Source organism: Lates calcarifer, linkage group LG18, assembly GCF_001640805.2.
Source record: "Lates calcarifer isolate ASB-BC8 linkage group LG18, TLL_Latcal_v3, whole genome shotgun sequence".
Taxonomy (NCBI): Eukaryota; Metazoa; Chordata; class Actinopteri; family Centropomidae; genus Lates; species Lates calcarifer.
Genome location: NC_066850.1, coordinates 3526791 through 3546926, shown reverse-complemented (window position 1 = coordinate 3546926; position 20136 = coordinate 3526791). Strand labels below are relative to the sequence as shown.

At 40.5% G+C, this 20136-nt stretch overlaps 1 protein-coding gene across 4 annotated transcripts in view; it reads left to right on the top strand.

Annotated features, from left to right (window-relative positions):
* The window catches only part of tafa5a (TAFA chemokine like family member 5a), a 201642-nt gene that overhangs the window by 137304 nt on the left and 44202 nt on the right, over positions 1 to 20136 (top strand). For all 4 annotated transcript variants that reach the window (XR_007814997.1, XR_001963616.2, XR_001963617.2 and 1 more), the window contains one exon: positions 12058 to 12207. Coding sequence is in view for 1 of the 4 variants with exons in the window: in XM_018700554.2 (XP_018556070.1) it covers positions 12058 to 12207 (150 nt within the window). In the remaining 3 variants the exon portion in view is untranslated. The remainder of the gene's footprint in view (positions 1 to 12057; positions 12208 to 20136) is intronic.

Genomic DNA, 20136 nt, shown 5'->3' with positions numbered 1-20136 from the left:
GCACCCTGCCACTCCCATACACAAGTGCAAACACTATACACTTATCAGACTGAGAATCACCATGTGATTATCAAAAAATAACAGACTAATGACAGCATCACAAAATCGTGTTAATATCACAGCAGCTGTCATTAAAATAACAGAAACATTTACCATCTTTTAACATCAGCAGCCGTCCTCTTTGGTGCAAATGCAACAAAATCAAAAAGCAGCATTAAATTACTTACATTTATCATTTTATTCAAAGCTGTGTCCTTGTGAAATATCTTTGAGATCTCCTTAATACTCCATCAACTCCATCTGACAGATTCAAATGATCAAGATTATTGAGTCCTATACCGTAGGTGGATGGGTGAGTGGAGGTAGGAGACGGGGAGGGTGGCGGCGTCTGCACTGATGCACGAGTGTGTATGTGACCAGCCTGTTTAATGTCGCCGTTGCTTATCAAACTACAGCTTCAGTTGGATTTCTGCATCTCTGTGGAGGCGTCCTTGAGGTGCAACTGCAGATGCTTCTTGCGTGGGAGTAGATTTCGTAGTTCAGTGTGAAAAATGTCACCTGTTGATTTCCGTAGCTCTACTGTGACAGTAGATGGTTCATGTGGGAATAAAGATTTCTGGGTTTGTTTCTGGGATTTCTCTTCATATATAAGGTTTGATTATAAAAACAGAACTGCGGGTAATTTATCATAAATTATTCAGATCTTTTGAAGTATTCTTCCACATTCCTTTCATGCTTTTTTTGCCATTTCCTCTTTAAAAAACACATTGTTATATAGCATCAGTATTTTTAGAACATCCTCAGTTTTGCATATGAATCACCAGACTGCAGCTGACTTGAGGTTATTGCTGCTGCAGTGACAGTAAAGAATATCCTCCTCGTGCATCTATCCCCAGCATTTTGTTTTGATGACATGAGGGGTTGGAGCATTGTTTATGGACAGTGTAGAGTAACATTAGGGCAGGCGTCTGCACTTGTGGCACAGCATGCTTCACTTGTTGAAAGCTGTTCTGCAATCAAGTACACACGTTATTCTTCAGTATATGTACACGCAGGCTGTCAGGGACACACGAACAAACGTTAAAAAATCCTAGAATCCTGCATTTTGTTTTCCTGGGAAATGGGACCAGATTATGGTGAGAATTCTCAGGAAATACTGAATCCCATTTTCAGGTATCACACCCTAGTGTCATATGAATTAATTACACCGGAAGTAGTTGTGTTTGCATTCCTTTCACTTAATTATTGTGAGAGACAATCACCAAGAGGCTTTACAAGATCATTACCAAGCCTTTCTTCAAGTTGTTCCATAGCGACAGTCTCTGCCAGCACAAGAAACATATAAGAGCAAATACAAATAGCTCAAGTTGACCAGTCACACTTCTTGTGGTCTCCACGTTGTACCTTTGTAGCCCCTGAAGCCCCAAGCTGCAGCTACATTTTTGAAGAGTTGCACTTCAGCACTGACAGTGCCTCCAGCAGAGCTACAGAGCTTCTGTGACACCCTGATGCAGAAACATGAATCCATTACTCTTTTTCTGTCGGTGGCTGTGGCTGTGACTTGAGAGGTTAGCTGTTAGCTTCCTCTTGGCCATTGCTGCAGCACCGCATTTTTTTTCTATTCATGTCACGTCGGAAAAGTTGTCAGTTGTCTTTATAGAATCCAAAATATCCACACAACAATAAGAGAATCTTTCAGAGATGGGGATAAAGACTTAGAGAGAAGAGATGGCAAGGTTGTAAATTGTGAATGTCCCACCTCCTGCTGAGTGCCCGTGTGTCAGCAAGAGAATAAATGGGAGATGGAGGGAAGGAAAAAATAAGGCATGAATACAAAGAAAGCAAGTTTTAAAAGTAAAATGCAACTGCAATGAAGCTGCTATCTCCCACATGTTTATACACAACCACACACACACACTTGCAAATGCTTATTATAGATTTTCACACACACTGGAGCGCATTCGGCCCTGATCAGGAGCCTAACGCTGTCTGACATACCTTGCTTCTGTCCCCCAAGGGTGCAGAAAGAGAGGAATGATTGGACTTTCAGACGTTCACCCAGGGGTCTTTAGTCTGAGAAATCATAGCAACATTTAAGGGACTTCACCTTATCATCATTGCCCTGCAGTGATGTATCCTCTGGGGGTGGAAAATGTGCTTAATTGCAGTAGTGAACTGGCACTGGTATGTGTGTGTGTGTGTGTGTGCGTGAGTGTATATGTACATAAGCTTTCCTGTGTTACCAAGGGTTACCGGGGTCATTTGTTTTCCCTTTTCTCCCGCCGTTTTAATTGATGATCATTCATTGTTTCATGCCAGCACCCTGTTATTAAGCAGAGTTCATTATTCTAAAACGCTAACGCTGGGGAATAGAGGGCGTCTCGTGGGAAAACACCATTCTTTACGTGCTTTACACAAGGTCATAGTAGGAAAAAGGAGGCCTGAGCTTCATTATGAAAACCCTTTTGAGCTACACAGGGACTCAGTTGAATTTATTTAATCACAAGTCAATGGAACAGAAAAACATGCATTAGGTTGATAAGAATGTGTCTCAAAGCTTCTGTATCCTGTACAGAGGTATTAGCATCCTAAGGCCTCTGTAAGATAGTGAGGTCTCCCATCCAGGGCAGCCTGAACCGACAAACTGTGGTGTTTTTGTTTGATAAAGTATGTAAATGTCACTGTTCAATAAGGACTTTTTTAGATGACAGTAAGTATTTTAAGTATACCAGCTTAAGAGTCTGTAAACATGCTAGCTCACTCTGATGTTTAGCAGGTATAATGTTCACCATCTCAGTTTAAGGTGTTAGCATGCTAACATTTGCTAATTAGCATTGCATTGAAGAACTCAAAACATCGGCTCTGTTATGCTTATTGTCTTGTGCTGTAAAATTGAACTTATGAGAACATGATAGGAAAAGATTTTTTTTTCTATTGAAATCTGTAAGAAGCATTTTTCATAAGTGGTTGCTGTGGTTGCATGGCAACATTCAGTTAGTTCACGTGTGTGTGAGAGAGGGAGAGAGGCTGAGCTCGGTCGTGTGGTTATATTTGGCATTTATATGCTACATTTTTGCTTATATTCTTTCATAAGTGCATGTGTTTATGTTTTAGTGTGTGTCAGTGCTTCTGTGTGGCTGCTGCTTGCCCAAGCATTTTAGGGGGGAAAAAAGGGGGCAGAAAAGGAAAATCAAATCACTTTTCAGAGTGGCTTCACAAAGCAAGCGAAGTGCTCAGACAAGCTTGCTTCACCCAAAATAGATTGGCCAGACCACAGTTCTCTCTCTCTCTCTCTCTCTCCCTCGTCATGATGAGAGAGTGCTCCCAATGAGAATTGTCTCCAGAACTTTCTCTGACTCATGGCAGCATAGGCAGGGTATTAATAATTTCAAGGCTAGCTTTATGATGAGTTTTTGGTCATTCTGTCAGTGTGAGGGGAGAAAATGAATGTCTACTGGCAGTTTGAAAGGACTTCTTTCTAACAGTAGTCTACTGCTTGTTATAAGATGGTGGAACTTATCTGTACCTTTTGATTTTTTGTAATTAATCCTAATTTTTCCAGTGTAGGTATTGGCTCTATTTGAATTGAGGCAGCAGTGCTAGTCAAAGAGTAAAGATGAGTTTGCAGCGTCCCAGAGGTAGGCAGTCATTTAATGTTTTAAAGGAATAATTTGACATTTTGGAAATATGTTTATTCTGTAAATGAGAAGATCGACACCTCTCTCTTATTAGAAGCTAGCAGCCAGTTAGCTTAATTTAGCTTAAAGACTGGAACCACAGGGAAACAGCTAACCTGGCTCTGAAGTTAACAAAACCAGCTTTCTGCCACCTCTTAAGTCTCACTAACATTAGCAATTCTTCAACACAGACTGCAGCTAGATGTTCGTTTGTTTGCTAAGCTAAGCAGCTGGTAGCGCTAGCATGAAGCATGACCAAGCTTTCTTCTTCTATTCATCTGACTTCCTTGCTTTGAACGGGAACATCATTTGTCACACCTTTAGAAATTAGGTACAAACTGCTTTCAGTGATCGTCCAGACTCCAGATACATTGAAAGCTAATGTCCGACTTCATTGTTTCTGTACCTTCTTCACCTTCCTGTTCAAGTTCAGGTCATTGCAGAGATTTCACTTAGGCCCTACATCCTCCGACAACTCTTTTCCCTAAAGCTGTAATTTTGTCTGCTCCGCTCTCCTTCCCGTTACGCCACATGCTGTTCAGTTGGCTCTTCCAGCCTCTGATTAGGCTTGTTAAAAGGATTCATTTAAAAACTAGCCCACCAGGCCTCAGGGTAGAGGGATGACATCAAGGTTCTACTAATGCAGCGTTTGGATCCAAAATGGGATTTCAGACTTGCAGTCTTGGCGCCGGACTCTCCCCTCTCATTTTGAACAGCTGTAGCATGCTGGAGTGATATAGCATTTTAGTCTGGCAGTGTCTAACATGAACACACATATACACTCTGTCCTCTCCAGCAGAACAGATGTAATGCGAGTTTCCAGCTACATCGAGCTGCCATGTAGTGTTTCTGGGCTAAGTGGAGAATATGTGGAAAAGAAATTTTTTTGTGAACAAGGCTTTAGCCATTACACGCATCTTTTTGATGTTTAGAAAAGAGCATGTCCTTGTGTTGGCATCCTTATAATTCAAATTGCCTCACAGCCAAACACACACACAAGTCACTCAGCTCCTCAGAGACACCATGACAACAATGTTTGCTTAATACACAAATCAATATGTTATATTTCAGCATTTAAGGTTCCTCACCTTACACAGCATATTTTTAGCCCTGCTAGCGAGATCTCAGTGCTCTGAGGATGCCAGAGTCAGTCGCTTGAATGGCTCAAACCTCAGTGGTCCAGCTGAGTGTGAGGAGGAAAATGTCCCGTACAGGCTGCTGGTACAGTGTTTACACTCTTGTTTTGCCACTAAATTGTGCACCATCAGCCCACTGAGAAATCCTTTACAAATGAACATGTGATGAAGCACTTCCAATAAAAACCTCACTGCCTTCTATACTCTTTCATCAGTGCTTTATTATCAGAGATGTAAGCAAATATAGGTACAAACAGATACTGCAACCTGATACGAACAGCAGCCAAATTTTTGCAGTGATATTTGTCAGGTTGTCAAGGTTTAGGCCACTTTTTGTACCATTAGGATGATTTCCATCTAAAAAAAAAAGTTATGCTGTTTTCAAATTCTACTTTAAAACTCTTAGCACCCCATTGCCACAATTTGTGTCCCTGTAACTCCAGAACTTTTCTGGGAAACATCACATTTCTAAGTTTTCTTCAGTATCAAAGTAAATCATTGATACACAGCAGTAACAGTAACTGCTGGTAGCAAATTCAGCTTACTTAATTGTCCAAAATGTCAGAAAATACTGACAAAAAAATGGGACTCAGTTTGTTGCCTAGAGCATGACTGACTGAATCCATGGTAACACTGTTCCTTGTAAAAGTTTATATTTGTTCATATAAGTGAAGACTTATAAAGATTAATGTAACAGTATCTAAAAGACTTTGTATATGGATGTTGAAATACACATAAATCCCTTCTCCTAAATAAAAATGACGTTTACGATGACAGGGCAGGTTCTAGGCTCTGACTGGGTTACTTTTTGTCAGTCAAATCTGACAACACTGCTCAGTGTCATTCAGTCAAATCAAACACAGACATCTTACACACTTTGCCAGTGCACTCTTTTCAATGCTGTCAGGATCTCAGATGTCCATCGAGGACAAACCATCCATTTAGAAATCATATAAACAAAGTTACTCCTTTTAACTTCTGATCTGGGCTGATAACCTTCAGGTTCAAGGTTTTTTTGTCAGTATCAAAGTAATCCAGGTGATTGTTGTCTACATGCTGCAGACCAAGAAATGCTCCTGAAGCAGTCAAAGCAGCACGACTCTCCATGATGTAGAGTGTAAACAAATTCACAGAAAACACAGACGGTGCAGATAGTTTGTGGATCGATGCTCAGACATTCTTCAACACTCATCCTCAGTAACTTTTCATCAGTTTTCAGCAGATGTGTTGTTCGGTGCAGGATAAAGCTCGACTGATGTACCACAGGTGTTATTTTACCCCATGATCAGACAGATATTAAAGCCTGGCACCCTGCATGATTTGGCAGGAGACGTGAATTGATGAGCTGAAGTTAGGGACCACTTTTAAAACTCCTTGTTCTATTTCCACTTTTCATTTCCACCTGTGCCATTAGCAACTTTTATTTAGACTTAATTTAGGCTCACTGTATTATTTTTAAAATGAGGCGCAGATGGGGTTTATTTACACAGAATGAAGAATGAAGCAGTGTAGATGACTTCTAACTTTAACTGAATGCAGATATTTTGTGTAAGTAAAAAGATTCAGATACAGATAGTAGTTTTGCGTTACGCCCTGATTTATTATGTAATGTAATGGCGTGGTAATTACATAGCCAGAATCAACTGAAAGCAAGGCCATCGTTCACAGTCAGAGTAAAATACATTTAATTTATTGCTCAGGACCTGTGAGATGTGGTGTTGATTTACCATCAGCAAACATTTCTTTGCTATTTTTTTGGATGAGAGCCCTCGTCTTTCATATGCAGGCTGCCACAAGTATGACTGTAAAATGAGGACTAATTAAAGACCCACTCTGTTGGGCTGCATTTCAATATCTTAGGTAAATTTCATGGCAGGCTGCATTTTTGTGTCGGATTTAGAAGGACACTCAGAGATACTTTGGAAAAAGCTGTTTCTCGTGCAGCGCAGTATGCAATCCCAGCATGACTCCTGCACTCCACAGATTTTCAAAGGACAAAGAAAAAACTATACCTACCCCTCCCACCGAGCCTAAACCACTCACTTTATGAATATCTAGGCATTTGATTCAGCATATTGAGCCTCTAAGAAGCAGCTTGTAGTTGTATTTGGATCTCCTGAGCAGCAAAAACAAGAATAATTTTAGAATATGAATGTAAAAGAGCCTCTAGGAAAAAGAAAAACATGCTTGCTCTCAGACATCTGGGCAAAAAGATACAAGGAGAAGACGGTGGGAAAATGTCATGTTTCCCTGCGTTGTAGCTGCGCTGGACATTTGTCAAATGGCCATGTATGGCAGAGCAGTTGTAATGTGCTGGGGAGCGGGATGAGAAATAATAAAGCAAAGAAGCATGTCAATAACATTACATTGTATTAAGCCATAGCTCTGCCACATGAATCCATCTTCTGCCACAGTCAGAGCTTTCATTTCACTCTAGGGTGGCCACACATACATTTTAATCAGCCATTTGGCTGGCCAAGCTGACAACTGCTTGACAACAGAAGCTTATAAGGGTGATGATAAATCATAGCACTACTGATACAAGCTTTGGGTTAGTTTCTAAGAACACCTGCCAGTTTTAGATTTTTCCCACCATTCATGAGGTTATTCTGGGAAACAGGATTAGTGTTTTCGTCTCTTCGCAGTCCAATTTCTTTTCAGGATGACTGTGACTGGACTGCATCTTTGCATAAATAAAAATTGTTAATGAAAAATACAATGCAAAAATACAGAAGTTCTTTCCTGGGCCACAGTGTGTAGTCATGCTGGCTTGTTGGAGTTGTGAATCCTGTAATATTTTCTAACCTTTTCAACAGATCCCTCCAGGCCAGTAGAAAGAGGAATACTTTCACTTTCTTGTATTGGGGAGGTTTTTTGTGCTTTGTTTGTTTAGTTTTTTAAAGAATGGCAATGTACGTGGTATCCCTGGCACTGTGCTCTGGTGGCTGAGCCACGGGGAGGCTCGGAGCAGTTTGTTTTAGGAAGGAAGCAAAGAAGTCGACTCCTGCTTTATTGGAGGACTGAGACCAGCTTGTCCTCAAGTTCTCTCATACAATATTTGGAAAGACTGCAAACACCTAGAATGCTTGCAGCTGAAACCAACTTGTTTAAAACTCTAATTCTCTTTTGCAGTTCTCTACAGACTGATGTCTCTATCGTCTCGAGTACTTGATATTCACACCACTAATATTAGGCATATAGAGCACAATGTGTTCCTCTGCTTATGCACCAGAACTTGAAGATAAAGTCAAGTCTAGACAGATTCTTTCCTGAGGGTCATAATTCTGATACACATGTTTAATGCTAGCTTTTTTAGTCCAGGATGGTGTGGGCTGGTAATGGTAATATCAGTCAGACTGGAATATCTCAAAAACTATTTGAGGGATAAAATTTTGTACATTCATGGTCTCCAGAGGATGAATATCAAGTGAAATACCTACTGGATGATTTGGCACTAGAATTTTGTGCCGATATTTTTATTTATTTTTATTTGCCTTGTCTAGTACTTTGGTTGAAAATTGAAGACATTTCCATCAGCCTCCGCTGTGTGTTCTGTTTGGTGCTAAATTAAGATGGTGTACATGGGAAACATACCTTCTAAACATCAGCATTTTGACTTTGTCTGTGTATGTAAGCATGATTATCTTAGCATTTAGCTCAGAGCATGTGATGCCTAAGCCTCACAGAGGCTTGAATAACCATGACTTGAACCAAACTGATTTACTGTATTTCAAGAACACAAACACTTACTTGGGACTTGAATGTGGTAGTTAAAAACTGAAATTGTACAGCCTTCCATGTGTCTCACAAAATAGTTTAACTCCAACAATCTCAGCCATTTTGAAGATACAATGATAACAGCAGAGGTAGAATAAAGGATAAACTGTATGGTCTCCCATGATCCTATCCCTCTGTTGACCTATATACACAATGCCAGTAAATACAGCGCTACTGAAATATTTTATGAGGCAGGGTACAACTGTTATATTTTTATACCAGGTTTAAAATTAGAAGATTCTTTATCACCCTCATAAAGTCAATGCAGCTGTATAGAAGAAGACAATATACACTGCACAACAACAATGTGATTCTGTTTCCCAGTAGCTACAGCTGTGACAGTAAAAACAAGGCCACTGTTTGATGAAACGTAGGCAATTAATGAGCTCCATCGACTCAAGAACCGCAACGTCAAATCAGCCAGACTCTCTGAGCTTGTTGACTTCACACATGGTACCTCAGCACCGCAGCCATCCACGCGATTACCTAAGACACCCAAACAGTCTTTTCAGCTCCTCACAATGGAAGAGTTCCAAAGGAGAAGGAACTGACAAAGAGAGGAGGCAGGAAGCAGGCACGGGGTAGAAGATGTGCAGAGATGGTGGGTGGAGTAGGATGCAGGAAGTAAATGTACACACACACAGGTTCAGATACACACACACACACACAGGGGCTTACATGACAAGTCATTATCTGGCATCATCCAGAGAAGGCAGAAGAGTTGCAAAAGGGAGGAGGGAGTCAAGTGAGAAGGCATGAAGGAGAAACGAGCAAGTAATATAAAGGAAGAAAGGAGGACAGAGGAAGAGGAGGAGAGCAGGAGAAGGAGGTGGTGGAGGTGGGGGTTTGGTCTTGATCTCTCAAGTGCAAAAGACGTGACAGATTGGATTTTGTTGGCATGCATTTTTGAGCAAAGGCATCCAGTGTTAAGACATCTTGCTGCAAATCTGTAATCACCGCTCCCATCTTCGTTGTAGAGTTGTATTTATAGATACACACAAACTGTTCACTACTAGTATATGGCTACTGGATATAAGAAGCCATACCCAACAGAAGGAGAGAAGGGTAAACATGAGTGCTCTTCATCACTGGAAATGCATCCCTTGGTTGGATTAATTGGCCACTTCAAGTCATTATGTTTACTTGTAAATTCACAACCTATTTTTTCTCCCACGCACCTTAACACGAACTCTAAGTGGTTCTTTACGGATGGACAAAATCCTACATCTTGAGCTTAATAAACCATTTCAAAAACATTTTAATTATTCTGAAAATGCATTGACAGGAAGTTGAAAGCAGGGCTGCTTTTCTTAGCTCATTAAAGGTTGACATGTTTTAGATATATGGTTTTCACAGGCCAGCTGGTTAGCGGTTGGTGTTCTGATGATATATGCATGCATTTTTATATAAGTGTAATACATAAGTGTTCATTTCAGTGTCTGGCCATGATTCAGTGTGTGGGAAAGAGGAATAATGGGGTGCATTGGGAGCATAAAAATAAGAGTAATGTTGTTGTACAAGTTCACGCTGAAGTTTACTTCTTATGCCATCTGGCTCACTTAGCTTTTTGGCTGCTAAGAAAGTAGTTTTTGTTGAAGGAGAAGATTCATAAGTCAAGTTGTTCTTCAATAGCTTGTTACTGAACTTTTTAAATCTTCTGGGTCTGGAAGACTAGCTGCCTTCTGACTTTACAAATCTGCACTTGAATGAGATCTAACCAGCACTGTGATGCCTTTGGTCCAGTGGTGTCATCTTATTTTTTTCTTCTACAGAAACTGGGAATTAGGAGCAGTGCATAGTCCATCTATACCTTATATGAGTGATGTCTGCGTGATTTTTGCCCTGAAAGATGCCTTATGAAGAAGAAGGGCTTGTATTTATGTAGACATGCCATTAGAATAATACATACTGCTATGCACCCTGGCATTTTCTCTATCTATGGCCACAGCCACCACAGGTACCAATGTGTGGATGAATCCTGATAGATCCCCATTACCCCAGGTGTGACCCCTCGCAGCTCAGTTCATTAAGCCAGCCACCCAAGTGTTCGGGACTCAAGTCCAGATTTAATCACAACTTCCATCCTCTTGCCAATCACAATTAGATCCTGATAAGCCTCTCCAGGATGGCACCCGAGGGCCTCCACACACAGACAAAGGTTAATTTGCAAGCAGCAAGGGCCCGGCTACAAGGCCAAAGGTCACCTGATTGAATACATGGAGGATGTATGTGTGTAAGATGGGGGGGCTTGGCAGCAATTACAAAGTTCATCAGTATTCATGCATTTCATTCGTGGCTAATGGGTACATTACCTTCAAAGAGGTGGGCTGATAGGATGTGGCCCTTAATGGGAAATAGCTTGTGGGTACTCTTTAGGTAGCTGAAATTTAAAAGCAATTTCTTCACCATTGTCTTTTAAAGTCCCTTCACACATGCAGTCAAATCAGTGAGACACTCCATACCACTGCAGTGTGTCTGTGTCGGCTCCTGAGCACTTCCACTGGAGCTGTACGGGGTTAAAGATCTTGGGTTTGTGAAGTCACATTTCTCCTGACATAAATATGAAAAATTTCAAAATGTCTTTCTCGCTAAAGCCAGTTAAACAAAAGTACTTTAAAAAATAGTCTTTGACCTTCACAACTTCTCCCTGGTTATTAAAATCACACTGTGGAACTTTTGAAAGAAGAAATGACGCATACTCTACTTAGAAAAGAACAGTTGAATTCATAAGCAATAAAACACACCTTCACTCAATTCAATACAATGAAGGGGTTTGCTCTTATAGCCTTGCTTGCTCTGGTAAAACCTTAGGGTAATGGTGGCTAATGTTGTAAAAGAAGCTATGGGTAAGTTTTGCTATCAGTGCATAGTCAATGTTAGCATTAACAGCTGTTTACTCACCAGTCTAGAAGAAATGTTGCGAGTTCACTATCAAACTTAATTCCTTTACTCATCAGACTTGTCCCCAGTGGTGGAAAATGCCAATGTTTTGCTTCTAGTTCCATCACTTCTTTTGTTCTACTGACGTTAGCTTATTTACTAGCTAGCCCCAGCCTAGCTGGCCTGTTTCATCACTAACTGTGTTGTATCCCAGTTTAAAAAAAGCAAATCTCAAGGATCCATAGAAGGATTGTTGTTTATGATGTATGATGTATGTCTACAAAAATGAGAATGAATGTTGTTGTCATGTATGTTTATATGTACAAAGTCTTCTTGTAAACACATATACAAATACAGCATTTGTTCTTGTGTCAGACGCTGCAGTGAGACACACTCCCTCCAACTCGGTAATGTTTGTGTCGTGCCCTGCCAATTGAACTACAAAGGATTTGGAAAAAATGACAGAGCGACATTACTGAGCATGTTAGAGAATACAAATTCACCAGAAGAGACAGACTAGTTTATTCTGCCCTGTTTATGATTTCATCTCTCTGACCTCGCATCCTGTGGTGCAATGTCATTTTCAGGCCAGCTGGCAGCGGGGACATGTGAGATTGTGACGCTGGACAGGGACAGCAGCCAACCACGGCGGACCATCGCCAGGCAGACGGCCCGCTGTGCCTGTAAGAAGGGCCAGATCGCTGGAACTACAAGAGCCAGGCCCGCCTGTGTGGACGGTAAGAGGAGGAGGAGAGGGCAGGGAGATCCCAGCTTATAGCTCGCTTTTAACACAAACACGTTCTTCCTCAGGCATGTTTGACTTTTACATTGAATCATGTTGCTGCTGAAGCACATAAAGAAAATTAAGTGTAGAATTCCACCATATCCGAGTGCTGAATCACATCATCAGTCTTGGGGCAATTAGGGGTTTGGCTGTTTTTAAGTAGGGGCTTAAGGTGGATAAACCTACAATGTGGAGCAAAGTGGATCACAGGGCTGCCTTTGTGATGTTCGTAAAGCCTGAACCAAACCAATTTACAGTTGAATCATTTTAGAAAGTGGCTGTAGGGCGGTCTCTAAGTCCCCCACCAACAGATGGGCTAATATTTCATGGAACAGTGACACTATTTGTGGAATAGTGTCTGTTACAGTCTGTATTTTTGTATTATTATCATTTTTAGAGCTGAAACAATTAGCAGATTAATCAGTTAGTTGACTGACAATCGATGAATTGATTAAAACTTTCTTAAGCAAAAACCCCACTGCTTCCAGCTCCAGAAAGGTGAATATCTGCTTGATTTCTGATCCCTCTGGTTCCATATATTTGGGTTTTTGACTTTTGGAAAAACAAGCAATTTAAAGTCTGCAAATGATTATTATTATTATAATTATTTTTGACCCACATTTTCTGAATAAAGAGAAAATATCATAACAATTACAGGAAATAAAAGCCAGCCAGATTCATAATAAAATGGTAATTTCTCTACACATTTACATTCAGCAGAGATTCATATAACTGATCTTTAGAGAAACAATTATTCTAATCTATTTCTTTGTTAAATGTAAATAGCAGAAATCAGCCTCTGCACACTGTCAGTACTTCATTGTAATACATTTAAATAATTTAATTGAATCGTTGGTTAAGTAGTAGGTTATTATTAAAATGTAGCTTTTAAGTAACTTTACCATAAGTGGATTTTTGTTACTTGGAGGCATCACATATTACCCCACACACCTGTCAGTTTTCCTGTATGAAATGTAAATACAGCTCCATTTCCAGCTTTGACGTGCATTTTTTAGGTTTAGGTTTTAAATGGTTTATGTATCTTAAGAGGTAGATGAATCTTTTTTTTTTTATGTTAAATGTTGTACTTTGTGTGCAGTGCAGAGGAAGATGCTCATTAATTGTTGCCGTGACATCCTCACATACATTTCTGTAATGGGAAGAAGCTTCAACTGTTTTTTCCTGAGCCTTTGAGACATTTCTCTAGTCGCCATTCTAACCCCATGGCAGCTCGAGGAATTTCTAGAAACCTAAGTCTTCAGATGGGGCTGAATGATGCCGTGACTCTGGGATTTCTCTCATCTTTCCCTGACATCTTCATCGCGATCACACTGCCTCTTAGGGTGCCTGTCAGTTAGTTGCACTCTCGCATGATGTGGCCTCTAGCCTGGGGAGGGAGGGGAGGTCGTCTGCACAGGTGAAGGCAGAATAAACAGCTCTGTTTATTAGGAAAGACCCGCGGTGAACTGCACCTGAAGACGTGGATGTCTTGTTTTGCTTGTGAGTTGACTGTAGCGTCACAGTTGTATCTCTGATTCGAGGCGCTGCCTGCCCCCAGTGCTCAGTTTGACTGGTTTTACCCGCTGATCATTCTGTATGAAAGGAAGCCGTTGCACCACGTGTGAGCGGAAAGAGGGTTATGCCAGTCTGAGTGGCAGGTGGAGCTGAACATGACATTCGAGATTTGACCTTTTTCTCTGGATTCATTTTCTCCCTTTAGCTAAACTGCGTCACACTGAGATTTGTGTGCTTATTCTAAGTCCTGTAAAGAAAAATCTGATCTCGCAGACACGACCACAAGCGCACCAGTCACTTCGCTGTCCCTACTTGTGCCTTTTTTTTTTTGCTGGTGAATAAGTCGTGTAGATGTTGCATAAATCCACAGTATCCAGATATTATCGGGAGGTATTTGTCACAACGTGGGCTCCGTGGAGCACTGTGGCATTTTGCGTAGGCTATATACTCCTCTTTTTCTGAAGAGAGCTTAGGCTTATCAGCTGGCTTTTTGGAGACCTGTGCAGGTGGACTGCAGCTGTGGAGGTTCACAGCACAACTGACTACTGGGCAAAATAAAAACGCTGAAAATTATATTCACACTCGGATTACTGATATGTCATTGGGCTTGTTGTTATACAGCAGAATAAAAACTATGAAATGTACTGATGCACAGCAAGGAAAGGCACTTTTTAAAGTGCTTGACATCTACATAAGTGTAAGGTGGATATTGATGATGGACAACATCAGACGTGTCAGAAGTGTCTGCCTACAGCAGCCCTGTTCCTACCTGTGCTGAGATTTCCCTGATTGCTCCTGTTTACTCCAACATATGAAAGACACAGGTCAGTTTGAGGCTGCAGATCACTCAGATGTGTGTCTGTGTGCAGGACTACTTTGCATGTGTTATCCCTGAAGTGAACTGGTCTCCAGTCCAGGTTTGGATACTAGTGGATATGGATAGGAATAAATATTTTAAATGAGCATATACTGTATTTTTAAAAATCTACAAGGCCAAGTATATATATAATGTATGAATAGCTATTGTATAATCAGCTGTGTAGTTGGTGTGTGTACTGCATTAGTCAAAGATACATATCACTGTTCATCCCACAGAGCAACGCTGCAGCCAATCAGTTTACGAGGAAAGATACATGCATTTAATGTAAGTCCCTTCAATGCACATTTGATCTGGGTTGCCATATTTAATTTTAGGACTGAGTGGTGCAAGAAAGAGCGCTTCACTCTAACCTTATTATATCATGGAACCCTGTATATCTAATTTGATGGTAACAGTTTGTGTTCACTGTTCAGGACATTGTTGGGACAATATGTTAAACTGATGACTGCAGGCAAAATACTAGTAACTAGTTAACTATTACACAACTTTTTTTGTCACCAGTTATGGAACTGATTAGATTTATTGAAACGTAATTTTAAGGGACTTGTACCGGAGTATTCACCTTTTTGCTACTTTATACTTATAATGTAGTACGTTTTACTTTGTTATTTTGCAGATAAAGGATGTTTTGGTTTTGACAGCTGAATATACAGTATGCACATATTAAACATGCATGTACATAGAGGCACATCTGTGTGCACATATTTTCTATGTCAGACTGTAATTTACCATTTCCTCCCACATTGTCACATTGCTTCAACTCAAAACACACACACACACACACACACACATGCACACACACACCTTTATTGCTGTTCATATTACAAAATCCCACAGCTTGATATTATTGCCATGCAAATCTGAGATGCTTGTCTCCACAAATGCAATCTTATTTGTTTACTCAGACTCAGGCTCTGCTCGCTTTGGGGACACTGAGAGAAAGAAAGAGAGAGAGAGAGAGAGAGAGCTGACATTAAAGACCTCAAACGCCACAAATGGGATTTCAATCAGTTTTAATCTACTTGAGTCCTTGAGGTCTGCTCTCTGTTGTAATATGCCTTTGCCTTGGCTGACACGATCGGTGTCCTTCATGCTTCAGCCTCTTTTCACATCGGTCATCCCATGCATGCAGGATAATCCATAGCTCCATCAACGGCCTCACCCAGCTTCCAGGGCAGTATGTGGTAATGAAAACAGAGTGAGTGCTGTAGTTTCGTTGATCCCAAAGAGCCACTCTTTGTTGTTGCGCATTTCCCATCTTCCTGTGTCTCTGTGTGTGTTTATTGCTTTGAGGAGGTGAAAATGGGAGATAAGCCTTCGACATGATAAGCTTTCCATAGCCGGCGCTGTTTGACGTGTGAGTCCATAAAGAGACTAGCTTTTAAAAAAGAAAACAAAACCTTAAAGAATCGCATCTCTGCAGCGTGAAATGCTCTCTCTGACCCTTTCTCTTTCTCCTTCACATATTTTTTTTACTCCCTACTTCTGCTCTTTGCTTTTTTTTTGTCTGTCTCTCACACACACTCTCACTGTTATAGCCTCTCTCTCTCTCTCCACTGTATGTCTTTGATGGCTCTACCCATTTGAGGCCCATATTGCAGCCTAGTATTGCATAAGTACACCCTCTCCCATCTGCAATTTCATGCTCTTGAGCCTTTTTACCTCTGTGCTTGATGACTTTTAAGAGAGCCGATATTGATTCTTATTAGGAGGGTGAGAGACCGAGAGAGACTGTTAGAGAAAAGCAGAGAGTTACCTGCTCCCGCTGGCAGCAGGAAAGAGTGACAAAGCTGCAGACGGGGGAGGAAACTCCAGAGACCTAGAAGAGCTTGTTGAGGTGGACTGTGGCTGTGGCAGTGACAGCTCGGCAGGGAGTCCCTGCCTGAGGTGAATGTGTTTGTATTTGGTCGTCTTTCGCTGGGATGCTGATATTGATTAAAGCATAGGTGACCGGTTCAGAGAGGCTTAGGTCTGCAGATAATACTGTGACTGATAGTGAAAGAAATCAGTGTGTGCATTCTTGGTTGTGTGTGGAAAAGAGAAAAAAATGATGGAAAAAAAATCAAAGTGCATTTACTGAAGTACTGTACTTAAAGGTGCCACATGTGAGTTTTTGCTATCGCTACATAGCCAATCTTAGCATTAACAGCTGTTTACAAAACAAGAGGTTATCTCATCCTCTCATATTGGACTAAGGGCAGAGTGGATTCTACAGTAATTTACTGTCGCAAAGTGATATTATGAAATGGAATGGGCCTGGGATAGGTAGTTAGCATGCTAACTTCAGTAGAAGAAAATTTATGGAAATTGAAGAAAAGCCAGAGTTAACATTGCTTTCCACTGCTGGAGACAGCTGTTGGGGAGTAAAGGAATGGATTTTGATGCTGAACTCGCAACGTTTCTTCTAGATTGGTAAGTTAGCTGTTAATGCTAACATTGCCTATGGAGCGATAGCAAAAACTTTAAATAAACTGACTTGAAGAATTTGTAATTTGACTATTTTCTTTTTATGCTTTTCTATGCTTCTACTCCTTCTTATAAAAACATTTTACTCTGTAACTGAGTCCTTAAACACACAATAATCTATTTTGTTGGCCACATGTGGGCGGCAGAAACAAGCTGTAAACATGGCATTGACATAACCTCGTCTTGCCCATTTACACATTCAGCAGCTAAGCTTTCATTTGGAATCATGTTTCTGGCCACCTGATGACTCTAAGTCCAACGTTCACTCTCTTTTAGCTCTTACTTTTGAAAGTTTTTTAATACAGGATGTTTACTTATAATGGGGTTTTTATTAATTGTGTTATTGCCTTGTTTTTAACTGAAGTCAGGCATCTGATTACATCCTCCACCACTGCTAACACATAACTTGCATCATCGTATCTATAAAACTGTTTTGCAAGCTATAAAAACGACTCTCATCCCACTGGATACACATCCCTGGAGTTTTTAGCTTGCATATGAGGAATTGTTTCAGTGAATCAGGCAGTGATAGAGACAACAGTATGCGTCAGACTCAGTCTCTGGGCTATTAAACAGTACCAGAGCTCCAATCATACTGCATCAGCCCACTGGTTTGATTTGATCCAGGGAGGAAAAGGGGGGGGGGGCAGTCTGTTGGGGAAACATGTCATGTCAGCTCCAGCAGCCAGTTAGCAAGCTAGCCGCTATACCGCAGCACTGTCCAGAGGGACCGGGACTGGAAAAGATGGTCCGGTGGTGAATCTGTAATGTGGCTCCTTCTCTCTATTTTCTCCTTCTCTTGGTCCTTTTTTCCTCCGTCTTTCTGTTTCACACACACACATACAGACTGAAGACTGACGACCACGGGCTGTGGCCTTGTCAAAGGGAGAGGAAGGGGAGAGGGCAGGCAGATGGGGACCGCAGCCTGAGGTGGGTTGCTTCTCCTTGGGTGTGCTGGTTTGGAGGCTGTAGCCTCTAAACTGGAGCGGGACACAAATCACATGATGCTTTTTATATAGCGATCACACCCAGGATGCAGAACTCTCCCAGTCTTTTTTGCATCCTGTCATTTCTTATTCAGACTGGTGCTGATGACAAAACACCATGTTTCCATTCCAGAGATCTCCAAATTATAATTTAGTATTGCTTAAATATCCAAACAGGAATAATAACACATTTTTCACTGCACTTTGATTTGTTTTCCTGCATTAAAAAACATGATCCCTTTCCTTTTAATCTTAGCATCACGTTTATGACAGTTCTGGTAGTGAAAATTTTTGTTTTGTTTTGTTTTTCCACGTATCAGGGATAATTCTGTAAAAAAAAAAAAAAAAAAAAAAAAAAGAACAACTGTGACCAGGTATTGGATTTATTATTTTGGCATCTGTGTGACATAAACTGAGCCAGTATTTGTGCTGTTTCTCTAAAGTGCAAATCAACTGTCACCTGTAATTTTAGAAAATAAATGTTTTTACAAAATAACGTCTGGTGAAATAAGTGCAGCTATTTGGTAATAGAATAAAACAAAAAACAGAAAATGATAGTAAAGGCCATATATGATATAGTGGGAAAAATAACTAAACAGTATCATTTCAGGTGACTGCAACAGACTGAATTCAGGGTTATACTATAGGCAAAAGTAAAAAGGTTACTTATATCTGCTGTACAGTGATTATGGCATATTGTGACACTAAACCTGATGGTAAAGGTTAAAAATGGAAGAAAAAAAACTTCTGGAGGGAAGAAATCCATTTTACATTCCCTTTGTGAATTAGGTCTGATAATCCAGTGCTACAGTGAGATGAAGAAAGGTCCGACCGAGCTTCCAGGCAGTGATATTTAAAGATTGGATTTTTACTGCTGGGTTTTACTGTAGGAACTCCAGCAACTTAAGTTATGTTATATCGTTTGACTTTTATAATAATCATTTACTTTGTAAGAGTAGGTTTTATAGTCGTGGATATTTTATTTTGGTAAATTAAGCTGAATATAAGTTTTATATTAGCATTAATAGCTTTTGTTGGAGAGCAACAAGAATCCCCCCCCCCCTTTTTTTTTTTTACATCAGTGGACCAAGTAAATAATTTGTCAACCTTCAGAATCCAGAACCAAAAATGTTGAGCGAGACTCACAAAAAGTGACTTTTCCCACTTTTTGTCAGAACACTTCCTAAACATGATCGAGGCAGCTTGCTCCAGTTGTCAAGCCATTGCTCTCACAGGGTATGATAGAGAATGAGAACCAAAGTCCCAAACAAGGACTGTGTGTGTGTGTGTGTGTGTGTGTGTGTGTGTGTGTGTGTGTGTGTGTGTGTGTGTTTCTTCTTTTTTGATTCTTTTTTACTCTGAATTTTCTGGAAAATATTAATGTGCAGCTCTCCCTCCAGAGTGACTGGTATCAAAACAGCTTCTTTGTGGGTTTACACACACACAAAGAAATACTGAGCCGCTTTGTGTTTTGCAGTATGACAAGCAGAAATATAATACAAAGAATGCTTGTATTTCCCCCTTAGGGTGAAAAAGCTGACGAGTGGTGCACATTAGCATAAAAATAATGCAAAGTGTCATGCTCCGGCTTTCACTCTGTGGCAGAGTTACAGTAAGTTTTCCACCCATTAACCTTGCATTATGTTGCTTTGTTGCCTCCTCCCTGCTGGATTCCTCAATAAGGAAAATCCATTTTCACGGACACTGAGGCTGCATTTATGTTGAAATTCCCTTTCCACATATATCAACACGCGCAGATAAAATTAGGGGTATGTTATCTTAAAACTGTCTCCACTTCCCAGCACAAGTGATAACTGAGCTGAAGCATTTCATCATGATGAACTTTGACTGTTTTTGCAAAAACAGATTACTGCCATTTCTTTTTTCCCCTCCAAATAATGGATGCTAATGCAGCCAAAGATGAGTAAGTAGTCAGCTGTGTGTGTGTGTGTGTGTGCAGGAGTAATTCCATATGCATATATTGACTGTAAATATTTAATATCCCAGATGATATAGCTCGTACAGATGCCATAAT